Source organism: Lagopus leucura, unplaced genomic scaffold (genome assembly GCF_019238085.1).
Source record: "Lagopus leucura isolate 7727_CA_CO unplaced genomic scaffold, USGS_WTPT01 Super-Scaffold_100040, whole genome shotgun sequence".
Lineage (NCBI taxonomy): Eukaryota > Metazoa > Chordata > Aves > Galliformes > Phasianidae > Lagopus > Lagopus leucura.
The window spans coordinates 919,311-940,118 of NW_024962289.1; the positions used below are offsets into that span (position 1 = coordinate 919,311).

The following is a 20,808-nucleotide window of genomic DNA, read 5'->3' on the forward strand; positions in this document are numbered from 1 at the left end:
CCCCCCCCCCCCCCCCCCCCCCCCCCCCCGCTCCGTGCGCTAACCGTGCAGCCCCACGGCCGATGTCCCCGTCCGAGCCGCCCCGTCGCGCCCTCACCGCCCCGTCCCACCGCTCTGCCCCTTACCCCGTCCCAGCGACGTGCCCCGGCTCCTAAAGTTCACGGGAGAGCAGGAAGCTTCTGGAAACACCAACCAGGAAAAAAATAACCGATAACAAAACAGAAAACCCCACGCACACAAACCCCCCGGCCTCGGGCTCCGCTTTCCCCCCCTTTAGGGACGAGTTGTGCCCCCGGCGCTGCCCGCCCCGCCGCCGTGATTTGCCGGCAGCGCAGCGCCCGCCATTAAGTAGCGGCTCCGCAAGGCTTCCCGTGTTGCCACGGCGACGCCCCGCCCCGTAAACAGCTTCGCGCTCTCTGATTGGCTGCCGCGTCACCATGGCGAGGAGCTGTTACCCGCCGCTTCGCCCCGCGGTTGGGGGCTGGAGGGGACTCGGGCGTCGCGTTGGTCCAAATCAGCTCCGTCCAGACCGGGAGAGCGGAGCTGGAAAGAAGCAGCGGGGAAAGGCTCCGGGTTTGGGGTTAGAGCCACTGAGCCCCGGGATACCGCCCGCCCTCACACAGCGACTGCGGACACTGCGATGGACGTAAGATACCCTTTATTAAACGTACTCTTCAAATCCATAACATGCTGGAAGCAGAGTCGGAAGCAGCAATCTGGTTGTTTTCTTTCTTAAATCCCTGATGGGTGGAGGAGTGGGGGAAGGAGGGCTGCCCTCACCCACACCACGGGGCTGCAGCCAGAAAACCCCACTGCTCACCTGCCAGGACCCTCCGGAGCAACGGCTGCCTCCCCATAGTCACACACAGCTCTGAGCTGGCTGCGTTGGGATGCTGAAGTCCCCAAAGGTGTGCGGTTGAAGCCCTACACCCCTCTGGGCCCTCCTTGCCCACTGAGCAGAACCCACGTGTGCAGCCCAACGCTGGCTGCAGGGATGGCGATGGAGGGCTGGGGGCAGCTCCCCTCCCCTCTGTCCATCCCTGCTATTCCATTATGTGATGTTAAGAGCAGGGCAGGGCGACTGGGTGACGATTTTGGCACTTGTTCCAGAGATAGGACACAGCCCCGAGCTCTGAGCTCGTGGTGTGGTGGAAGACAGTGAAGTTAAACTGGTGATGTCCCAAGGTGTTGTCCCCATCCCTGGGCACAAGCCACCCTGTGGGAACCCAGACGCTGCCCATGAGGAGAGAGGGGATGGGGAGGGGGGGGGGGGAGCTCCATCGCCACCACTGGGACATCCCATGGCACGGCACAGGGATGTGTCAGCATCCCGGGGGGGTCCAGCCTCCCACCACAGTCACCAGAGTGAACCTTGGCTGCTAATGCTGACACTCGTCCTTAACACACAACCGTGGACACTTTCCTGCCATCTGGCTATGCCCCAAGACCCCACATGGGGCAGGAGGAGGATCCCAGCCCAACCTTGGTGTGTAAAGGGGAAGGGAAGGTGCCGATGGAGGGCTCTGAGGTGACACAGCAGCCAGCCATCCTGCAGTGGGAGACAGGGAGGAAAATTCGAGGTTACCATCATTCCAATGGCTGAAGGTGGAGGTGGCAGTGCCTGGGACCCTCTGTGTATCACAGGGGGCTGCGAGTCCCCCAGGCTGAGCCCACCCATGGGCAGGGCTCCCATGGCTGCTGCCTGCTCCGGGTGGCTGATGCCAGGGGGGAGGGCACGAGAGCCACACATTGGTGTTGGCTGCCTCTGGGCCTGGGAGAGAAAACAGGTGTTTAGAGGCTGATCACCTGGAGCTACACCCCAACACCCCCAGGGGAGCGGAGACCCTCTGTGCTGGGGGACATGGTGCTGCCAATGTGGGCAGTTTAGTTGGAAACCCCAAATCTTTGTTCCCATGCTAGAATGTTGCATCAGACAGGGGTTTCCATTCCAGCACCACCAGGCTGTCTCTTTCCAGGGCGAGATGTGGGTTCCCTGACATGGGATAGGGCAAGAGGGGAGCACTGTGCAGCCTGGCTGGATTTTAACAACCCAAACCTCTCCCCTACTCCCTCATCCCACTAAGAGATGTCACCCAGGGCACGTGGGGACCGCCAGCTCTCATACCTATTCCTCAATGTCAATGGGGCAGGAGTCCGGCACTGCAGCTATACGGCAGGGAGAGACCAGAAGGCACATGGTGAGTGTGAGAGGCACGGCATCATGGCACGCAGGAGCTCAAAGGAACTGGCACTGGGGCTGCTCCCCTATGGGGATGGTATGGGAAAAGGAGGCCCTGCTGATGGGCACTGGGGGTGTCACAGATGGTGACCCCGGGGCTTCGTGCTGGGGACGACGGAGCACCTCCACCCGTGGATGGGCACAGCTCGGGATGTGCTCACCACCACCTGCACCACAACCAGCGCGTGGTGCACCCACAAAGCACATCATGGTGAGGTTCAGCCCCATGCCTGGGGCAGCTCTCAGCCCCGGGGGCTGTGCGGAGGCACCCCTAGGCTAAGGCTTTGTCAGAGGGAGTAACAACGTCCCCACTGAATGCTGATGTCTGGGAGGTGACGGCTGCGATTTCCAATGGCTTTACACTGTGAGCTGGAGCTGAAGAACAAGGCAAGGCTGCAGATCCTGGAGGGACTGGGTAATTAAAGAAGACCACACACACACACACAGCAATCGCATTAAGGGCTCACATTGCATAAGTCACTCTGGTGCCTCTGTACAAATGCAGGGCGTCCTGGAAAGGCTCCCAAGGGACAATGCCAGGAGCGGGATGTGGGGACACAGCCACGCACCCATCCCTGCTGTGCCTTGTCCCAGCAGAGGCTGTGCTGCAGCCTGAGGATGCTCTGCCCCAGGGAACCTTCCTGGGGACGCAGGTCTGTGGGTTTGTCTCAAACTTTGCATCCTAAGCCCCCTGGACGTGGCATTTTGACTCTTCCCAAAGCATTTTCCCAGCAGATGAAAATCTGGAAAGATTTCCCAACAGTGCTAGGGATGGACAAGCATTTCCACATCGATGAGCCACGTCCTGCACCTTCATTCATTACAGAGAGAGTAAAAAACAACTCGTCGAACTAATCACAGCTAAACCAGTCTCTAAACCATCTCTGGTCAGGATGATACTAAGCTTTCAAGATACTCCAAAGGAAAAATCCCTGCTGCTTGTGTCTGTCCTGTGGACGCACTCACATCTGAGCCTTCCAGAGTCAGGAGGGAAACGCTGCCCTGGTTCACTGCTAAAAGCCTTCAACCTCTTCCAAATCTCTGGCACCAGTGCACCCAAACCAGCCCAGCACCACCACCACGAACATTAAGCTGTGCCTCAGATTATCTCTGGTGCAAAGCCGGCTGGTGAGCGCAGGCTGAATGCAGCTGGGGCTGGGTGAGGAAGCAGCTGCCCCGCTCCCAGCAAACAAAACCAACATTGCCCAACACTGATGGCCACTGGCAAACGACCAGCGTGGTCCATCCCAGTTCATTCCGTGACCCCCTGCCCCACAGCACCCCGACTGCAGGGAGCAAGTTGCATTCTCCAAACCCCCAAGGCAGAGCCCCTGCCTTCCCTGCATGCCTCCAGCTGTGCTCCCGTCCCCTCTGCCATCCTGCAGCACTGCAGTCCAGGCAGCCCCTTCCCCACTCTTCCCATCAGCCCCAGAGGCAATGCCTACAGAGGGTTCGCAAGCAGAGCAGCTGCCAGGCAAACGCAAGGACCAAAGGATGGAGACCTCATCCTTCGCTGCCAGAGCATCTCTGCGGCTGCTTGGGCTGCAAAGCTCTCCGTCCCTCGGCACGACGGAGGGGGATGCACTCAGGGATGGCTTCGACACCAAAAAGGGCACCTGAGGGATGCCAGGTGCTGCTGGAGGGACGTGGGGCAGCTGTGGCAGGTGCCTGTTCCTCTGCAAGAGCCTCGCTGTGTTTCTCCCAAGCAGAAACCACCAGGAACAGGGCAGCCGGGTGGCAAGGCAGTGGCGTGGGAAGCTTTCCCAGAGGGGATGGGGAAGGAAGGGCATTCCCAACCCAGTGGGGCCAGGCAGTTCTCACCTCCCTCCCCCCCCTTCCCCTTCTTCAGCCCCTGCCAACAACCCTGCCTAAAGTGACAGGCAGGGGCAGAGTTGCTTTCAGTTTGTCCACAAATGTATTGCCACGGAGCTGAACAAGAGGGCTCCTCTTGGCTTTTTTACCCCCATTTGTATCCCTCTGCGCTGACGGAGAGGAGCCTGCTGTAGCTGCAGGTCCCCTGCCCTTGTTGTCAATACATTTGTCACCTTTCAGCAACTCTGGGCAAGGAAGGGGACACAAGCACGGGCAGAGAAAACCGTGTTGGCACAGAGTGAACATGAACTTTCACATGGACGGAGGAGTCTGGGGTGGGGAGAAAGAAGAGAGAAAAGGAATGGAGAGAAGGAGCAAAGAAACAGAGGAAAGGAAGAAGGAGAGGGGAGAAACAGTGTGAAAAGATGGAGAAGAGGGATGGAGCTTTGGGGCTGTGCTGGAGGACATCAGGACCTGGAGAGCCTTCTCTCCCTGGCTGATGAGAAGGGAAGGCAGGCAGCTCAGCGTCCCAATCCAGCAGCACCTGGCCAAGGTTGGAGCATCTCTGCTTCATGTCCTGACCCAAAATACTGCAAACCACACCGTGGGCTCTGGTTGTGCCATGCAGCCATTTGTGGTGAGGCTGGAGCCTGTCCAGGAGCAATGTCCCAGCAGGCAGCAACCATGGGACAAAGCCCTCGGTGAAGCACATCTGCAGGCACTGTGGTGGGGATGGGAGGAAACCCAGACCAAGGGGTGGTTATGTGCCAGCAGAACGGGTTGTGAGGACCACTAGGAAGGGACGGGATGGAGATGGATGGGATGGAGATGAAGGGATCCGAAGGGCAGGGGCGATGCAGGGAGGAGTGGAAGCACCCCCCCCCACCCCAAGTTCATGTTCAGCAAGTGGCCACTCACCAGGTAAGCAGGCCTCAGAGCACAGTTTATTGTCCAGCGCTTTCACGTGTGCGATGCTCAAGTCATTGTTATTGTCACACCTCAGACCGAGGAAAGCGCCTGTCCTCGGGCCTGGAAGGGAGTTAACGCAGTTAGCGCGGCGGGGTGCACGTGGGGAGGGGGGCATGGGGATTTTCCTCTCCCCACCTCCTTTCAAACAAAGCAAACAAAGCACTGAGCTGCTCCTTCCTCGCGCTGAGGGCTCAAGGCCCCTTGCTCTGGCACCGTCAGTGCAGCCGCGGGGATGGAAGGAAGCTGAATAGCCAAGCTTTGCACGGGGCATGGAGGTTTTGGGGGGCAAGAGAGGCAACTCCGCTTCTTAGCACCGGGTACATGACAAGTGACCAGCTCTGGGGTGACGTGCATCCATAGGATGCAGGCAGCAGAGCTGCGGGGAGAGGGGCAACTCAAATGGCACTGGCAGCACTGCTGATAGCACACATGGGTTCATATCCTAAGGCACCAAAGCTGGAGACTTCCCATGAACGCCTTAATTCTTGGTGCCTGATCAAGCTGGCTTATAGCTGAGCCGAGCTCCCCGTGAGGAAGGTGGTGCTGGCTTCTGGGGTGCTAGGAAAGGCCAGGAGCAACCCCCATGTTCTCCCTGCCTGGGCCTCACCAAGAACAAGAGCCTTCCTGCAAGACAGGGATGTGCTTTGCTCTTTTTGCTGATGGCAAGACAGCCAGGCTCATGGTTCTCAGCTTGGCTGGCAGTCCAGATCGAAAGGGAAAGAGGTCTGATGCCTTTTTGTTATCAAGAGCCTTGCAAATACAGGAGGGGGCACAATGGGGGCCTTTCTGTCAGGAAGGGGGGAAACATCATCTTTCCTTGGTTATTTGAGTGCATGGGAGGAAGCAAGAGGAGCCTTCAGTGTGCACATGTTGACTTGTGAAAGCACATCGAGGACAAGCAAACAGAAATAAAATGAGGAAAGTAGCCCAAAAAGGAACAGTTTTGCAACCCCTTCCTATGGAAACCAGCACAGACAGGGATAGTGAAGGGAGAGTTTTTCAGAGATGCTGAGAGACCTTCTTGGCAAGGAAAAAAAAACCCTCTCAAAGACACTTTCTCACTTGGCACCCTGGAAGCAGCTCCAGCTGCATCCCATGGAGGGGCTGCAGGAGCATCACCCTTCCTGCACCGACAGCCTTCGAGGAGCCGCTGCTCACCCAGGTGCTGCATCCCCCAGCACAGCCCCTGCATGGGACACTGTGCCCCACTGGGTACCTGGTTCCACACTGCCACCTATCCCACTGCAGGGATTCACATCCTAAGCTCCAGTCGTCACCTGCTACGTGCCCCAGGGTCCCCATGGCCACCCAGCTGTCCCCATCCTGCTCGTGTCTGACCCATCCAGGGGCAATTCCACTGTGCCAGCGCTCCCCCAGCCCCGGTGCCTCCAAAGCAGCCGGTGCTCTCCCCTGTGACACGAGAACTGAGGACAGCACAGCATCACCCCGCCAGTGATACTGAACACAAAGCGGAGGGGAAAAACAGCGATCTGGGCCTTTTACCATCTTCCTGTGTGGGTGACACATCCTCATCCTCCAGCACGTCATTGCCCTGCGGCACAGAGAGGCAGTGGCTGTCAGCACAATGGGGCACCCCATAGCACTGGGAGTGCCGGCTCCCCGCGCCGCGCCGTACCTCAGCATCGTGCTCCTCTGAGATGCTGACAAAGTTTAAATCTGGGGACTCCACAGGTGTCGACTGCAGGAACAAGTGGGAAGGGGGAAAAAAGAATAAAATAAAATTAATCATTTTCTTTTAAAAAAGCAATGGCGTCTCACAAGGGCTGCCACCCCCTGTACCTCTCCATCAGAGGCGGTGGCACTGGCGGCTGCAGGCGAGGGGAGCATGTCCCCTTCTTCCTCTGTGCCAGGGGCCACGTAGGAGCCGGACATGGAGGAGACAGTGTCGGTGCTGATCTGTGAGTGTTGGCTCTGGGAGGAGGCCATGGACATGACAGACTGGGCCAGGCTGCTGCTGGCAGCTTCTGAAGGGAGCACAGCACCGGGTAATTAAAAGGAGGTCTAATAAGAGGAGTGGGACATGAAGCAAGGGCCGTGCAAACCCTCTGAGGACATGGAGGTATCTGTCACATGTACCTTCTGGAGACGAGATGGTGGAGGACAGCGGGGTCCCGGTGCACGAGGACTGGTCAATGGCTCCCGATGAGGACAGCGTGAGGTTCTCACTCTCTGGTGTCATGCCACACTCCTGGAAAAAGAGCCGGTGGGTGGGAGCCTTTGAGCGGCGTTTTAGGAAGGGATAGAGCCACTTGCTGTTGGGGATGGCACCAAGGCGGTGCAGATCCACATCTCTCGGGTATTCACCCAAAGGATGCCCAGGAAAGGAAAAAAACCCACATCCAGACTCTGTGGTCCCCAAGAGGATAAACCACAAACCTCCTCACCCAGGGGCACACAGAACGCTCACCTCCTCCAGCCGGGCAGGGGATTTCCTCCTGCAGACCCTCAGCTCTGACTCAGTACACGACTTCTCATCCTCCTCTTCGGGCAGGATGGAGGAGTTCTGGGATACCGACCTACAGAATGGAAGAGTAGGATAGAGGGGTCGCTCCCCCCACAGCTCCCCCTGCATCTCCCACATCATCTTACTCACTTGGAAAGGCTTTTCTTCAGCTTGAGCCCCGGTGGGGCACATTCTGAGAGCCGCTCGAGGGGTGAGAGGGCCCGCAGGGGGGGCAGGCGGCCGGTGCTGCTGTAGGAGGGCAGCGGTCCTGCACCTGGGGGGCCATCGCCAAGCATCCGCATCGGCCCTGCACCCGGTGAGGGAGTCAGGGGCCCATTGAGGGCCTCGAGCAGCGACACCACCTCATAGCCTGGGGGGATGTTCTCTGAGGACTGCGAAGGGAGAAAGGGGGTGAGAGCCCCCCCCAGCTGTGACGTTGTCCCCTCCATCCCCACCGCAAAAATGGAGACCAGGCAAACTCCCATGAAAGCCCCAAATCTGTGGTCTTTCCAACCAACCGGGCATTATTACATAAGGCAGGCAATGCTTTCTCTTACCACACTTTGTGCAATTTTTCAGCCTGCGTTTTTTGCTTGCGTTTCCCACCTTGCATTTCTAAACCCCTGCCCCCCCTCCATTTTCCCAACCCCAGCACTTCCCAACCCACCCCGGTGGGGCACCCGAAGCTCTCCTGAGCGCTGACTGAGTGCTCTTCAGAGTCAGAGGTCTGTGAGGAGATGATGGGGTTGAAGCTGGTGGGCGAGAGGGGCCCCAGCTTTTTCCTCATGGCTCGGATTTGAAGCAAGGCTCGGAAAGCTGGGTAAGAGGAAAAAGGGGAGGAAGAGAGACAGGTTGAAAACTGGGACTGGTGCATTCCAGAGGAGCTCAAAAGCCCATGAAAGCCACCCCATTCTGGAGCCTAAGGCTCTCCCAGGGAAACCGTGGGACCCAGAAAGGGACCCTCTCCCAAGGTGGGAGCTCCTCCCTTACGCAGCCTGCAGATGGGGCAGTTGTTGGCCTGGTAGCGCAGGGTGTCAGCGCAGGTGTTGCAGAGGCAGAGGTGGCGGCAGGGCAGGATGAGGGTGTCACGGACATCCGAGAGGCAGACGACGCACTCAGCGCTGTTATCGCTCACCTCATCCTCAGCGACCTGCATGGCAGGGAGATAAGAGTCATTTGGGTCCGAGTCTTCAGCACGGAGCAGGGTTAGGGTCACATCTGAGGGATCTGAGCCACGCTAAAGGAGTAGGAGAGGGGCAATGAAAGGCCCAGGGCAGCTGGTTGCAGCTGACAGCTCTCTACCTTGGAGTCCTGCGTGTTGTACTTGTTCTCGATGCCGTAGATCTCCTGCAGGAGGTAGCTCACCCCATCCACCTGGAAGTGCACAGGGAAGGTGAGGAATGGAGACACGGTGTGACAAGTTCCCCCAGGGACACCACCCCAGCATTGCAGTTCACTCACCACTTGCTTCTGCTTGAGGGGCTTCACGCAGAAAGTGCCATCAGTATGCTGGGGGAGAAAATAAAGAGGTGGACCCACCTGGGATTGCCCCAGTGCACCCAAGTGCCTGCCTGCCCCCTGCTCCCATTGCACCTTCTTGAGTGGCCCCAAAGCAGCCCAAGCCTCTTCCTGAGCGCCAAGCAGATTCTTCTGGCTAGGGTCTGGGAGGGGGCAGGATGGTGCCAACCCCACACTCACCTTCTCAAAGGTTGCCAGCAGCACATGGCTGTGCCCGGCGTGCTCTGCAAAGACACAAGGAGGAGGCAAGCTGAGGGCACAGAGAGCCATGGCGGGACAGAGGATGAGTCCCCACAAGGAGAAGGGGGATGGCATGAGGGCAGGAGCTGCTTGACTGTGCTGCCATCACAGCCCTTGGCAGCAAGGAAAATGGATTTCCCCTCTCTCACCATCGCCTTCATCCACTACTGCATGCACCACCATGGGGAACACTTCCCGGTCCAGGTCAAAGCCCAGCTGTGAACAGACCGAAGGAAAAGCTCGCTCAGGAGCAGCAAGGAGAGAAGCTTCGTGTCCCATCCATAATGAGCAGTTCCCAACAGCTGAGCTGCAGCCCCAAGCCTTGCAAACCCCCCCCCCCCGGCTGTGATCACACCAAGGGAAACGAGCTCCTGTGGGGGCTCCCAGCCAGCCTGCAGCCAGCAGTGTTTTAGAGCCATTTCTACAGCTGTTTAGAACTGCAAGGCTCACACACCCACCCCTTTCCCTACTGCTGCAGGGCACGCTATGGGCTGGCAGTGCTTACCTCCTCCTCGGTCCATTCCGAGGGGTCAACAGTGTGGGAGGGCACACAGAACTGCTGGCACACACCCCGCTTGTAGTGCACCGTCTCCGACTGCAGGCTGGTGTCCCTGGGGACGTAGCTGTCCCTCGGAGAAAGGAAAGGGTCAGCACTCCTGCACTCCTCCAGCTCATGGAGAATAGGGGAGCAAGCAGAACTGGTTCTCTGCTTCCCTGCTGGATGTGTCTGAGGGCTGGAGCAAGAAGTCCTAAAAAGGGCTGAAATAATTCATGGGGCAAGAGGGCAGGTAGGAATAGGATGGGGCATGGTCTCAGCTCCAACTCGGAAGGAATAGGAGCAAGAGTGGGCTGAAGGATGCGGTGGCTGCAGAAACCTTGGCCATATGGGACCAGTGATGGGGATGGACTCGCAGGGGTGAGGAGCCCACCTGCAGCCTCGGCATGGCCACAGCTCCCAGAAGGAGAGGAGGTGCTGCTGGGAGCAGCAAGCCCACCAGCAGAGCCACAGTCCCCGGCTGGGGGGTCACACTGTGCTGAGAGGATGCACGTCAGGCTGGGGCTCCTCACCTCGCCACCCCGTTGTGGAACTCCTCGCTGGCCTGGTAGTAGATGGTTATGGCCACGCGGGCGTCCGTGTCGAAGGTGAACTCCACGTTGTAGTGCACCTTGGCTTTGCTGACCTCTTCCCCTGGGGTCTTCACCTCCTCCGAACACCTGGGGAGCACAGAGGGTGTCACCGAAGTCCCCTCACCACCCAACGAACAGCTTTTAGGGACTGACTGCCCTAAGGGCGCGATCTACCCAAGGGCAAGGCTGCAGGAGGAGGGGTGCTGCAGGCTCTCTCAGCCCTAATCCCAAACCTCAGCCTCACTTTGGCAGAAGTGGGGGAAGGAAGAAAAAAGCAAATCTCTTCAAAGGCAGTGCTAAGCCCTGCTTAATCCTGCCAGGCTGCAAGGGTGGCCCAGTGCAGCCCGGTGCGACCTAATGCAGCCCAGTGCAGCCATGAAGACCGCAGGGAGGGCTGTGCAGGGATGGGGACGGCTCTGCCCCCTCCGCTGTGACGCAGTGGGGTGGGACCATCCCGGGGTGCTCACTTGACGAGGCGCAGCGTGTCCTTGCGGATGTTGATCAGGCTCCGGAGGGTCTTCACGGGTTCCTGAGGAGGTGGAGCAGCGTAAGGGAACTGAGGATGAGAGAGACACAGTTACGTGGCCGCAGCCCTGCTCATGCTGTGATGGTGAAGCCACTCCCTGCCCTGCAAAGCCCCCAGAGCAGCCCCCAGTCAGTGCTGTGGGACAGCAATGTGCCCCCAGGATGGGCAAAGCTGTGCTGAAGGGTAGCATTTCTCCTGCAAACCCCAAAGCCACCAGACACAATATCACAGAGGCTGTTCTCTCCCGGTCTGCTTCTCTTACATAGCTGCATTCACTGGGACTTGGCTCGTTTCTGACTATGGGGGCTTTAAATACCCCAGCCATCCACAGTGGGGCTAAAACAGATCCCAGCACTCCCCCCTCAGCAGACCACACATCCACGCTCAAATACACAGCAGTACAGCAACAGGGACATCACCCTGCAGGAGACAGCTTTCCAGGGGACCAGGATGGGTGTAGCATGAGGGGAAATAGGGTCGAGGTGCATGGCTGCCTCCCCCCAGCCCCGCAGGCAGCTGCTGTGTATTTTTAGCCTGCTGATGCGGCACGGAGCTGATGGACAAGGCTGGGCAGAGGGAGCTCGGAGCTATCTCTGTGTCTGGCAGCAAAGAACAGACACACATTCCCCTGCCTTTGTCCAGCAATGGATAGGATTTGGGCTGTGGGGTCCCTCTGTGTCCACACTGGGAGCTGATAGGGTGGCTGTGCAGGCAGCAATGCTATGAGGGAGCATGTAGAGGTGTCATACAGCCCTCCAAGGTGATCTCGTGCTTCCCATGTCACCTGCAGCCTGCAGGGAAACACTGCTGCAGAGAGGGGATACCCACCCTCTTCTCGGCACTGCAGCCACCCAAGGAAGATGGGAGATACTGGGAGGGACACAAGGACCTCTCTGCATCTCTCCCCATTTCTGCCCCTTCTTCAGATGTCTCCCAGGTGGGCTCACCTCCCCTGGGGACTTTGTAAATGTGGAGTGACAGGAGCTTGGAGCAGCTTATGCTGGGATTAATGTCTGGCTCACCAACGAGCTGTCACTGCATGCCAAGGGGACAGCAAGCACCAGGAGAGCCCCGAGTGCCTGCACAGATGGCAGACACGGGCAAAAGCCAAAGAGGTTTGAGTTTCACTGGTGCTTTGGGACAGGGACCAAAGCAAACCGAGCTGCCTGGGTCTCCTCAGTGCTTGGGTCTCCTCATCCCTCCCGATGCCCATTTTCCATGTTCCAGGCGCCCTCATGTGGGAAAGTCACTGCTGATTTCCATGTGGCTGCAGAGCTCAGTGGGGCAGGGGATGGGCAGGACCCCATGGCCAGCAGGGTCTCACAAGCATCAGGACCCCAGGGGCAGCAGGACGGTCCCTCTTGTTCCCACAGCTCTGCTCCTGATGGCCACGGGCAGGCTGAATCCAGGCTGGCTGAATCCAGGCTCAGCCTGCAGGACCAGGCATGGGAGGTGGGTGGCACAGGACGCTTTGAGGATTAATCCATGGCACCTTGAAATTGCCACGCTCTCCGTTCCCTTGAGGGAGGAGAAAAGGGCTGCTGAGTCATTAATCTGGAGTTAATGAGATTTGTAACGAGTCACGGGCCCTGGCAGAATAGCGTGGTGTGGCTGGAAGGAAGCAAAAGCCTGTGAGCCAAGCATGACCCACAGCCCTGACCCACACAAGGAGAAGCTCATGGACTGGACCTACACCACTGCACGATCCTTCTTCCACCACGAAGCAATCCAACCTGTCTGCTCATTTGCACCTTGGCATCTTCAAAATATCCCACGGCCCCACGAGGCTGTCGGGAACCCATGGGCGCAGCACAGCGCTCATGGATGGGTGGTGGAGGAGCACCCAGCACGTGCCCCAGGGTACATCACTCCATCCAGCCCTTGTGGGGACCCTTCTGGCCACCCCCACAAGTTTGGGGTTGCAGGCAGGCACTGGTGGTTGGGCTGGGCAGAATGGGGAAGCGCCGCAGGCAAATTTCTTGCTACAGAAACTGGTTGCCACTGTTGGGCTCCTTCACACCCACATGTGGGCCCCTTTTTGGTAGTTTAGTGGGGGTTTTTTGGTGCGAATTTGGCTTGCAAAATTTCATTAATTACAAAAAGGGCATTTAGAGGAGTTTTTCAATCCCCTTGATTTAAGCCAAGCTGAAATACAACAGAAAAAAAACCCTCGCTCCAACCACTGCTCTCTCTCAGAACACAGTCCGCACATCCTTAGTGATGTTTGATCTTTGTTAAAGTCAAAAAATACCCTCAAAAATATTCCTTGAGGTTTTTTCTGCAGGTGCACACGGGCGGTGTTCATCTCATCACTCTGCAGAGATCCCTCCCCATCCCCTGCATCTCTGCAAAAGCTCCCCATGTGCAGCACGGCGCCTCCCTGCAGCTCAGTGATGTTTAACGGTTCACCCCAGCTGCACAGCTTAGAGAGGATTTAGGACAATGTTTCCAAGACATTAGGCTCTCAGCTCTTCCAGGACTTCAAAGGAGCCCAAAATAAAACCCCCAGCAAAAAGCATCGGTGTGCTCCTACATTTCCAGCCCAACCACATCTCTGTCACAGCAGCCCAGAACACAAAATAGCATCCAAGAAAAGGATTGGAGGCAGCATCAGAGATACCTACGTTGTTTCTGCCCCAGTGCCACGTCCAGGCGCCATGCAGCACCCCCTGAGCCCCACTCCTTGCACACCCCATGACCCCAAACCTCCCCCCATGCATGGGGACAGCAGCCCCAGAGCAGAGCGCAGCCGCTCGCATCCGGCGCTAATTAAGCCTGAGCAATGTGATTTCATTTGCAATGCTATATTAATTCTTTCTGCTGTTTCCAAGCTGTTAGTTTGCCTTCCCTGCTGCTCCTGACAGTCTGCTGTCGGGATTCCTGACATTGGAACTGCATGGTGGGCAGTTTTGAGGCTTTTACTGAGGCTACTCCTGACTCCCTGTTGGAGCAAGGGCACGAAAGCCAAGCGTTCCTTACTGAGTAAGCAGGCAGCAAAGAGAGAAACATCCAAAAGTTGCACTGTTTGGAGTGGGCAAGCTCATCTGGACTCAATAGCAAAGCTTTGGTGCCATCAGATTCCTCACCTTGAAGTTTTTGCTGCCTGACCCACAGATTTGAAGAACACAGAAGCTAAGGACATCTTGAGCCCAAACTACTCATTGCAGCTACCGCTGCCCTTCAGATGAACACAAAGCAGCAAACACAAAACTGCCTCCATCTCATGGGAAGGAGCTGAACCGCACTCATTTACCAGCAGCAGTTGGAAGAAAAAGCACTGCAGGGCCGAGCAGAGGGGCAGAGGAGAAATGGGCAACGGCAGAGCAGCACTGAAGGGAGATGGCACCCAGCCTCTCACAATCCTATCCACCAGCTCACAGAGAGGAGGGACACGGCAGTAACTTCCAGTCCTGCAGATGGACAGACAGCCCCACAGGGGACATGGATCGGGACCCAGGGGGACAGCAAGCGATCAGCCTTTATATTAGACATCAGAGAATCCACTGGGCCCACCCCCAGCGCTTGGCTGTCTCTGCCCTCGTGCAGGATAGAGAGCGGACAGACAGACAGCAGGCAGAGCCCACTCCCACTGATCCCTACCACCACAGGTCGGTTCCCCAAGAAGTTGAGGTCGCTGTTCTCGCCGAAGAGGTAACCCTCAGGGTGCGTTGAGTCGAACTTCTCGCCTCCCATGATGAAGTGGTTGGCAAAGTAGCTCCCTGGGGAGGAAACACAGAGCGTGGCTGAGCATGGGGGGCACGCGGAGCTCCTGAGCCCTCGGCAGCAACGCCACCACAAAGCCACCGATGGCTCCGAGTGGTTTGGTCCCCAAGGCCGCATCACTGAAGTGGGGACATGGGGCTGCAGTGCTCCAGATAGGAAAAGCCGACCGTCAATTATTGATGCGTTCTGGTCCCATTTTCCACGTGCATAATTTATAGGTGGCTCCCACAGGAAGGATGCGGCCACGTGAAAAAGCCCAAGAGCAAAACACAGCTTGGGAGGGGGGGAGGAGGCTGGAGCCATCCAGAGCTTTTTGTGATGTTGACTTTGGATAAGAAGAGATGGAAAAATGCCGTGTTCAAACCTGCAGGAAAGCATCCAGGCAGTGAGAGGAAAGCTGAAAAGCAGAGCACAGCCTCTGTGCAATAGCTGCAATCATGGCTTGCTGGGGGCTCCTACAGTGTAACCTTAACCCATATCAGCCGTGAGGACCAAGCTGCACCCAACTTCCACACTGGGGGTTGAGAGCACCTTTGGGTGCTGCAGGCTCCCAGGGCACAGCCGCATCCCTCAGCATCCCTTTGGCAGCTCCTGGGATGCAGCCCTGACCTCGCTGCTTCCAGGAGTGCAGCCTCACAGCAGGCTCATACATTTTACATGGGCTGAGTGCTGCAGCCATCAGCGGCAGCAAGAGAGATTAAAGAGGCAGGAGGTAAAAACCTGGCGATTTTGCTTTCCCCACGGCAAGGAGGCTGAGCAGAAGGCGCTGAGCTCTGAGTTGTGCCAGGCTCTGCCCTATAAACCATTGGGACACCAGCAGCACGGAGCCAGCGACTGCAGGCGCGTCAGACAGGGAAGCACCTCTCCAGCGAAAGCCCTCTTATTATCGGCTAATTATAATCCCTTCCCCAACACCTGCCCCAGGGGAAGGAGAGCCTGTCAAGGACAGTTACATTGCCGAGGGAAAGCTCAGCTTTAATGAGATATTAAACTTCAGAGGCCCAGAGAGCGTGTGGGAACGGCTGTGTGCAAGGGGAATGGAGTGGCTGCTTAAAAGGAATAAAACCAAATTGCTCAGTGATCCCAGCAAACAAAACCACATCCACACGCCTGCCAGCACCGTGCTGCAGGATGTGTGCAGGCACAGCCAACGCTGCTAATGCTATCAGCCCCTTTTCTCCTTGAGCATCTCCTTGGGGGGGATCCATGGGAACCCCCCAGACCACTGACCCACGGCCAGGTGCTTCTGTGTTTCTGTGTCCCTGCTTCCCCAGTGGCAGTGAGGAGCTGCGCACTGCGGGCTGTTTCATTCTCAATTTAATTTGCTTCAGAGAGGGAGGAGAAACCAAACCCCAGCTGAGGATCTGCTGTGTCAGCCCTCACCCCACCGCCACAGGAACCCACAGGGTGTCCCTGGTACACGGGGTGTCCTCACCAGGTTGACCCCTTCATCCTGTCCCCAGCCTGTGGGTCAGCATCAGCCTCAACCAGAGACTGGGGCTGCAACCAGGGACCTGCCCAACCTGGGGACCCTGCAGCCATCCCCAGACCGAACAGCCATAAAACAGCCCTCAATCATCCTCCTTTCCAACCTCCCTGCCAGTTTTGAGCCGCTAAAACAAATCCCATCCTTCACTTCAAAATATTAGCTTCAACTAATCTTATCTGTGCCCTGCCCAGAGGAGGTGGAGACCCCCAGGAGGAGAAAAGGAAAATCTGATGGGCACAGGAAGTGGCTGCAGCATCACCCCGCAGTCACATCCACAGAGAGGGCTGTGCCCCACAGCCTCGCACTGCTCCAGCCCCAAGCTGGTGGCTGCTTTCACGAGCACTCAATGCAATCGCTGCCAGCAGTGCCAGAGGCAAATCCCTCTCAGATTAAAAGCAGGACAGCCCTAATCTCCTGCAGTCACCAGCCTGCGTGCAGTGCAGATGGCCCCGTCCCTTCCTGTCAGCTGGGCACCTCCTGCCCTCTCCCCAAGGATGCGGCCCCACAGCTCTGCCAGTGGGAACACCTGAAACCCCACTGAGCACACCTGAAAACCTCAATTTCTTTCTGAAAGCTGTGGGTAAGCATCAGCCTGATGTCCTCTTCCAGCTGAGATGCATCCAGGGATGCTCAGCTAGGCGGAATTGGGCAGGGACAACATTCCCCAGCACAAAAACCCGATATGCACACAGAGCTCCAGGCCCCTGCCAGACCCACAGAGGGGCTGGTCTGGCTCCAGCTGGCATCAAGGTGATGGAGGCCTTCGGACTGCACAGAAGCAGGAGCTGGGGAAGCCCCAGGGCTGACAATGTCAGCTGCCTCAGCCCCCAGTGAGCCCCCAGCAGATGTGCAGCCCTGCTTCAGCTGGGCTGAGAGGTGCAAATCAAACAGAGAAGAGCCAGGCGCAGATTTCATGACCAGGGTAGGGTTTGCGCTGGCTCTGATTCTTCCTAAGGAGGTCTTTATTCATAATTAGCAAGTAATTTGTCACAGCGCTAACGATCCGAGCATTTACCGTTATCCTATTAACTACCAAAATAGTTACCTATTAATAATATTCCGTGCCACAAGGATGCTGTGGCAATTCCTATAGTGCTCCTGGGCACCATCCTATTTCTGCAGCGTCCCCCGAAGACACACAGCACCCCTGCTGCGACCCCCAGGACACAAACACACACACACACAAACACACACACACACACACACACACACGGTCCCCCCCCCCCCCCGGTCACCAGCTCCATCCAACCGAGGCACAGAGGGGAGGGACCAATTTTCCAAGGTCACACAGAAGGTTTGAGACAGGGCCGGATTCAGGGTGGCACAGACATCCCTGCTGTGGCTTCGGTGAGGGCAGAGGAGCTCGACGGGCAGAGCTGGGGGGCTGATATGGGGCAGAGCAGAGGGGAAGGAGGGCTCCCTTCCAATCCCTCCCACCTCATCTTCCTGCGTCCTCCCGGGAATTTAAACCCAAGCAGCAAGCAACTCCGTGAGGAGCTATAAAGAGAGTGACAGCTTTCAGATCCCATATACAAATAATCAGGGAATTAAATTAGCGGCAACTCAGGCAAGTTGTAGGAGCTGCGTTAGCGACGGGGCTCCTGGAAATGGGCAGCCCCAAGGACGTTCCCAGGGATTTCCCTGCCCCCTGCGTGTCTCCCAGCACCAACCCCATAATTTTAGGGCTTTCAGGCTAAGCGTCGGGGTGCACAGGAGCATCCCGACCCCAGCGAGGATGCGGGTGAAGGGAAACCTTCCATAACCGGAACAAGGTCGCACCTGGTCCCCCCTCCCCAGCGCGGAGCAGAGCCGGCACCCACCCCGCTTACCGGATTTCGGGGGGTACCTATAGACGGAATTAGCGGGGATATCCACCTCCTCCACCCCTGCGTTTTGTCGGCTGGTCAAAGCCCCCATGGCCGGGCCGGGCTCAATGGGCGCCCTCCGGCCCGGGACCGGCACCGGGGCTGAGCGGCGGCGGCCCCCGCCCGCAGCATCCCCCGCTCTGCGCCGCGCCCGGCACCGCCTCCGCGTTAGCGCCGGGGCCGCTGCGCCAATGCGGGGCCGGGCCGGGCCAATCCGCCCCGCCCGCTCGGCTCGGCACGGCACGGCGGTACCGCTATCCCCGGTGTGACCCGTTTGCCTCCCTCTCTCGTCCGCAGGGACCCCCCCAAGTGCCCACCGGCAGCACCTCCTGCCCTTGATGTCACCCTCCTCCCACCCGCACCCCAGCAGTCACCCCCTCCCCAGAGACCCCCGAAGGGAGGGATGGGGACGACGTGGACCGCTCCCCCCTCCTGGGGGGTCCCCTGGGGAAAGCCGAGTGCCGCCCCCCCCCCCCCCCCCACCTCCCCTTTCTTGCACCCTGAGCTGCAGCACACCTCGGGTGCCCAGCACAGAGCAGATGGGAGCACTGAGCACCTTCGGGTTTTCCCTTTGGAGGGGGAAGGCTGAAAACGCCGGTGATGAATTAATCCTGCAGCGCAAGTTAGTGGAGCGTCACATGATTTTGATTTGAGTTGATAACATGAATGCTATAAATACCAAAGCAGAGATGTGCGGGGAGGCAGATGAACTGCCCCGATGTCCTCAGCTACTCAGCAGTGCCGTTCCCCAGGGCTCCCCACTTGGTGCCCCCCTGCACAGGGCCATGCATGTCTCTCTCCCCCTGTGCTCTGCTTCTTGGCAGCACAGCCCTGAGCACAGCTGAGAAAAGCCAAAGCACAGAGAGAGTGTGAGAGTATGTGTGTGCGTGTGTGGGGGGGATGCCTGACTGCATCTCACTGCCCCCACCCTGGATCTCACCCACCGAACCCAACACCTGCCATCGGTGGAGATGGTTGCACAGAAGGAGCTGAGGCTCAGTGCGTCTCCCAAGGCTTAGGAAAGCAGGTCAGCTCCTGACTCAGGTTATGCAGAACAAAGAAGCCCCCCCCAGACCTCAAAGCTCCCATATTTCTGCACAGGGCGGCCCCGTGGGGTCAAACCCATCCCTGGACCCATTCCTCTGCCTTCTTCCAGCAAGCAACAGCCCTGCAGGAACGAGAACCTGGGTGAGATGGAGCCAGCACGTCATGAGCAGCACACAACAGACTGCAGGGCTTTAGTGCAGACAATAACTCAAAGTTAGCCCCATAAAGATCCATAAAGCAGCGCTCATTACACGCAGAGCTGCTGCATGCAGGCTGCACGGCTCACGGCTTTTTTTTCAGCGCCGTTCTGCTGCAGAGGATTTTGTAGGACAGCGCCGCAGCGGAGCGAGGAGTGCAGGCACTGACAGCACAGCTCGGGGCCGAGCTCCGCTTCCCTTCTGCTCTGCCCCATCCGTATCAGCCCCAGGCACACAGACAGCCCCGATAAACCGCAGCAACGTGGGGAAGAGGGGACAAAATCCAATGCACAAAGAGAAAACAGCGTTAAACCCCAAAAGGCACCTGTAAATACTACCAGTAAGCTGCCTCCCAGGGCTGCGTGCGACCACAGCTCTCTCTTAGGGCTCAACTCTGGCACCAGAGCTGTTGCTCACGTGCGGCCCTCAAAGGAGCTGCGGGTATTTGTGGAGGGAAAAGCAGCCTCCACCGATCTGCAGGCATCACCTGCACCAGTTCCCATCCCGTCCTGCTCCATCCCATCTCATCCAACCCCATCCCCACCCTCACCCCTGTCCATATCCCACTCCTGTCCTCATCCCACCCCCTCCTCACTTTGCTCATTGCCCACCATCGCCCCCCAATCTCCAAAGCCTCTTTCCAGCTTTTATTTTTCCCCAATATATATATACATATTTTAAACCAAAACCTTCCAGGCGCCCTTCGCACCCAACCATCCCTGAACCATCCGGGGCTGTCTGGGACCCCATGACGGGGATGGCAGCGGGCAGAGCCGCGGGCCCAGGCAGCGCTTTGAAGCCCCGGCCGCACGGCGCCGTTCGCAGCCCCGGGGCTCCGCCGGGACCCCCCGCCGCGCCGCTCAATGAACGTGGCGTCACAAACGCCCAACGAAAGCCGACCAGTCAGCGAGCGCTCCTCACCTTTCCCCCATCGCCCCGCCTCCGCGTAGACCGACGACCAACGGCAGCGCCGTCTGCAGCCAAAACACAAGCGGCGACCAATGAACGAGCGGATGGGCGGGGCGTAGCGGCGGAGCAGCTGGAAGATTCGAACCCAACGCCCGTCGGGGCGGGAGGCGCGGAGGCGACCAATCGGCGCGCGGGGAGGAGGGGGCGTGGCTTTGCTTTCGCCCCGCCCACCCCCCCCCCAACCCAGGTCCCGGTGCCGCCGCCGCTCCCCACCCCCACCCCGCGCGGTGTCGGCGCGGCGCGGGGCGCGCTCCGGGCACCCACGGCGGGGGTCCCCCCTGCCACCCCCCCCGCCCCCCCGGGTTGGGCCGGCCCCGCCATGTCGGTAAACATGGAGGAGCTGCGGCACCAGGTGATGATCAACCAGTTCGTGCTGGCGGCCGGCTGCGCCGCCGACCAGGCCAAGCAGCTGCTGCAGGCGGCCCATTGGCAGTTCGAGGTACGGGCACCCCCCCTTCGGAACCCCCCCCTCTCCGCCGGCCCTATAGGGGCCCCTCCCCCCCCCCCCCCCCCCCCCTCCAAACACCCCTTAGGGGATCATTGGGGGGGCCCGTCCCCCCTCCCTTTGGCCAAACCCAGAGCCTGTGCGTGGGCCGCGGCCCCGTTCTGCGGCACCGGGGGA

The 20,808-nt window shown here is 58.6% G+C and overlaps 1 protein-coding gene across 1 annotated transcript; it reads right to left on the reverse strand.

Annotated features, from left to right (window-relative positions):
• Positions 1-641: 641 nt before the first annotated feature.
• Positions 642-18,079, reverse strand: RNF157 (ring finger protein 157). Its single transcript, XM_042884030.1, has 20 exons — positions 17,938-18,079; positions 14,497-14,615; positions 10,838-10,926; positions 10,311-10,457; positions 9,748-9,865; positions 9,392-9,458; positions 9,183-9,226; positions 8,946-8,993; positions 8,787-8,858; positions 8,475-8,634; positions 8,152-8,300; positions 7,635-7,876; positions 7,449-7,557; positions 7,118-7,229; positions 6,821-7,005; positions 6,657-6,719; positions 6,524-6,572; positions 4,970-5,080; positions 2,126-2,166; positions 642-1,771 (listed from the first exon to the last, which is right to left on the reverse strand). The coding sequence occupies exons 1-19, from the start codon at positions 18,023-18,025 to the stop codon at positions 2,126-2,128; spliced, it is 2,013 nt and encodes a 670-aa protein (XP_042739964.1). The 5' UTR covers positions 18,026-18,079; the 3' UTR covers positions 642-1,771.
• Between the last annotated feature and the right edge of the window lie 2,729 nt (positions 18,080-20,808).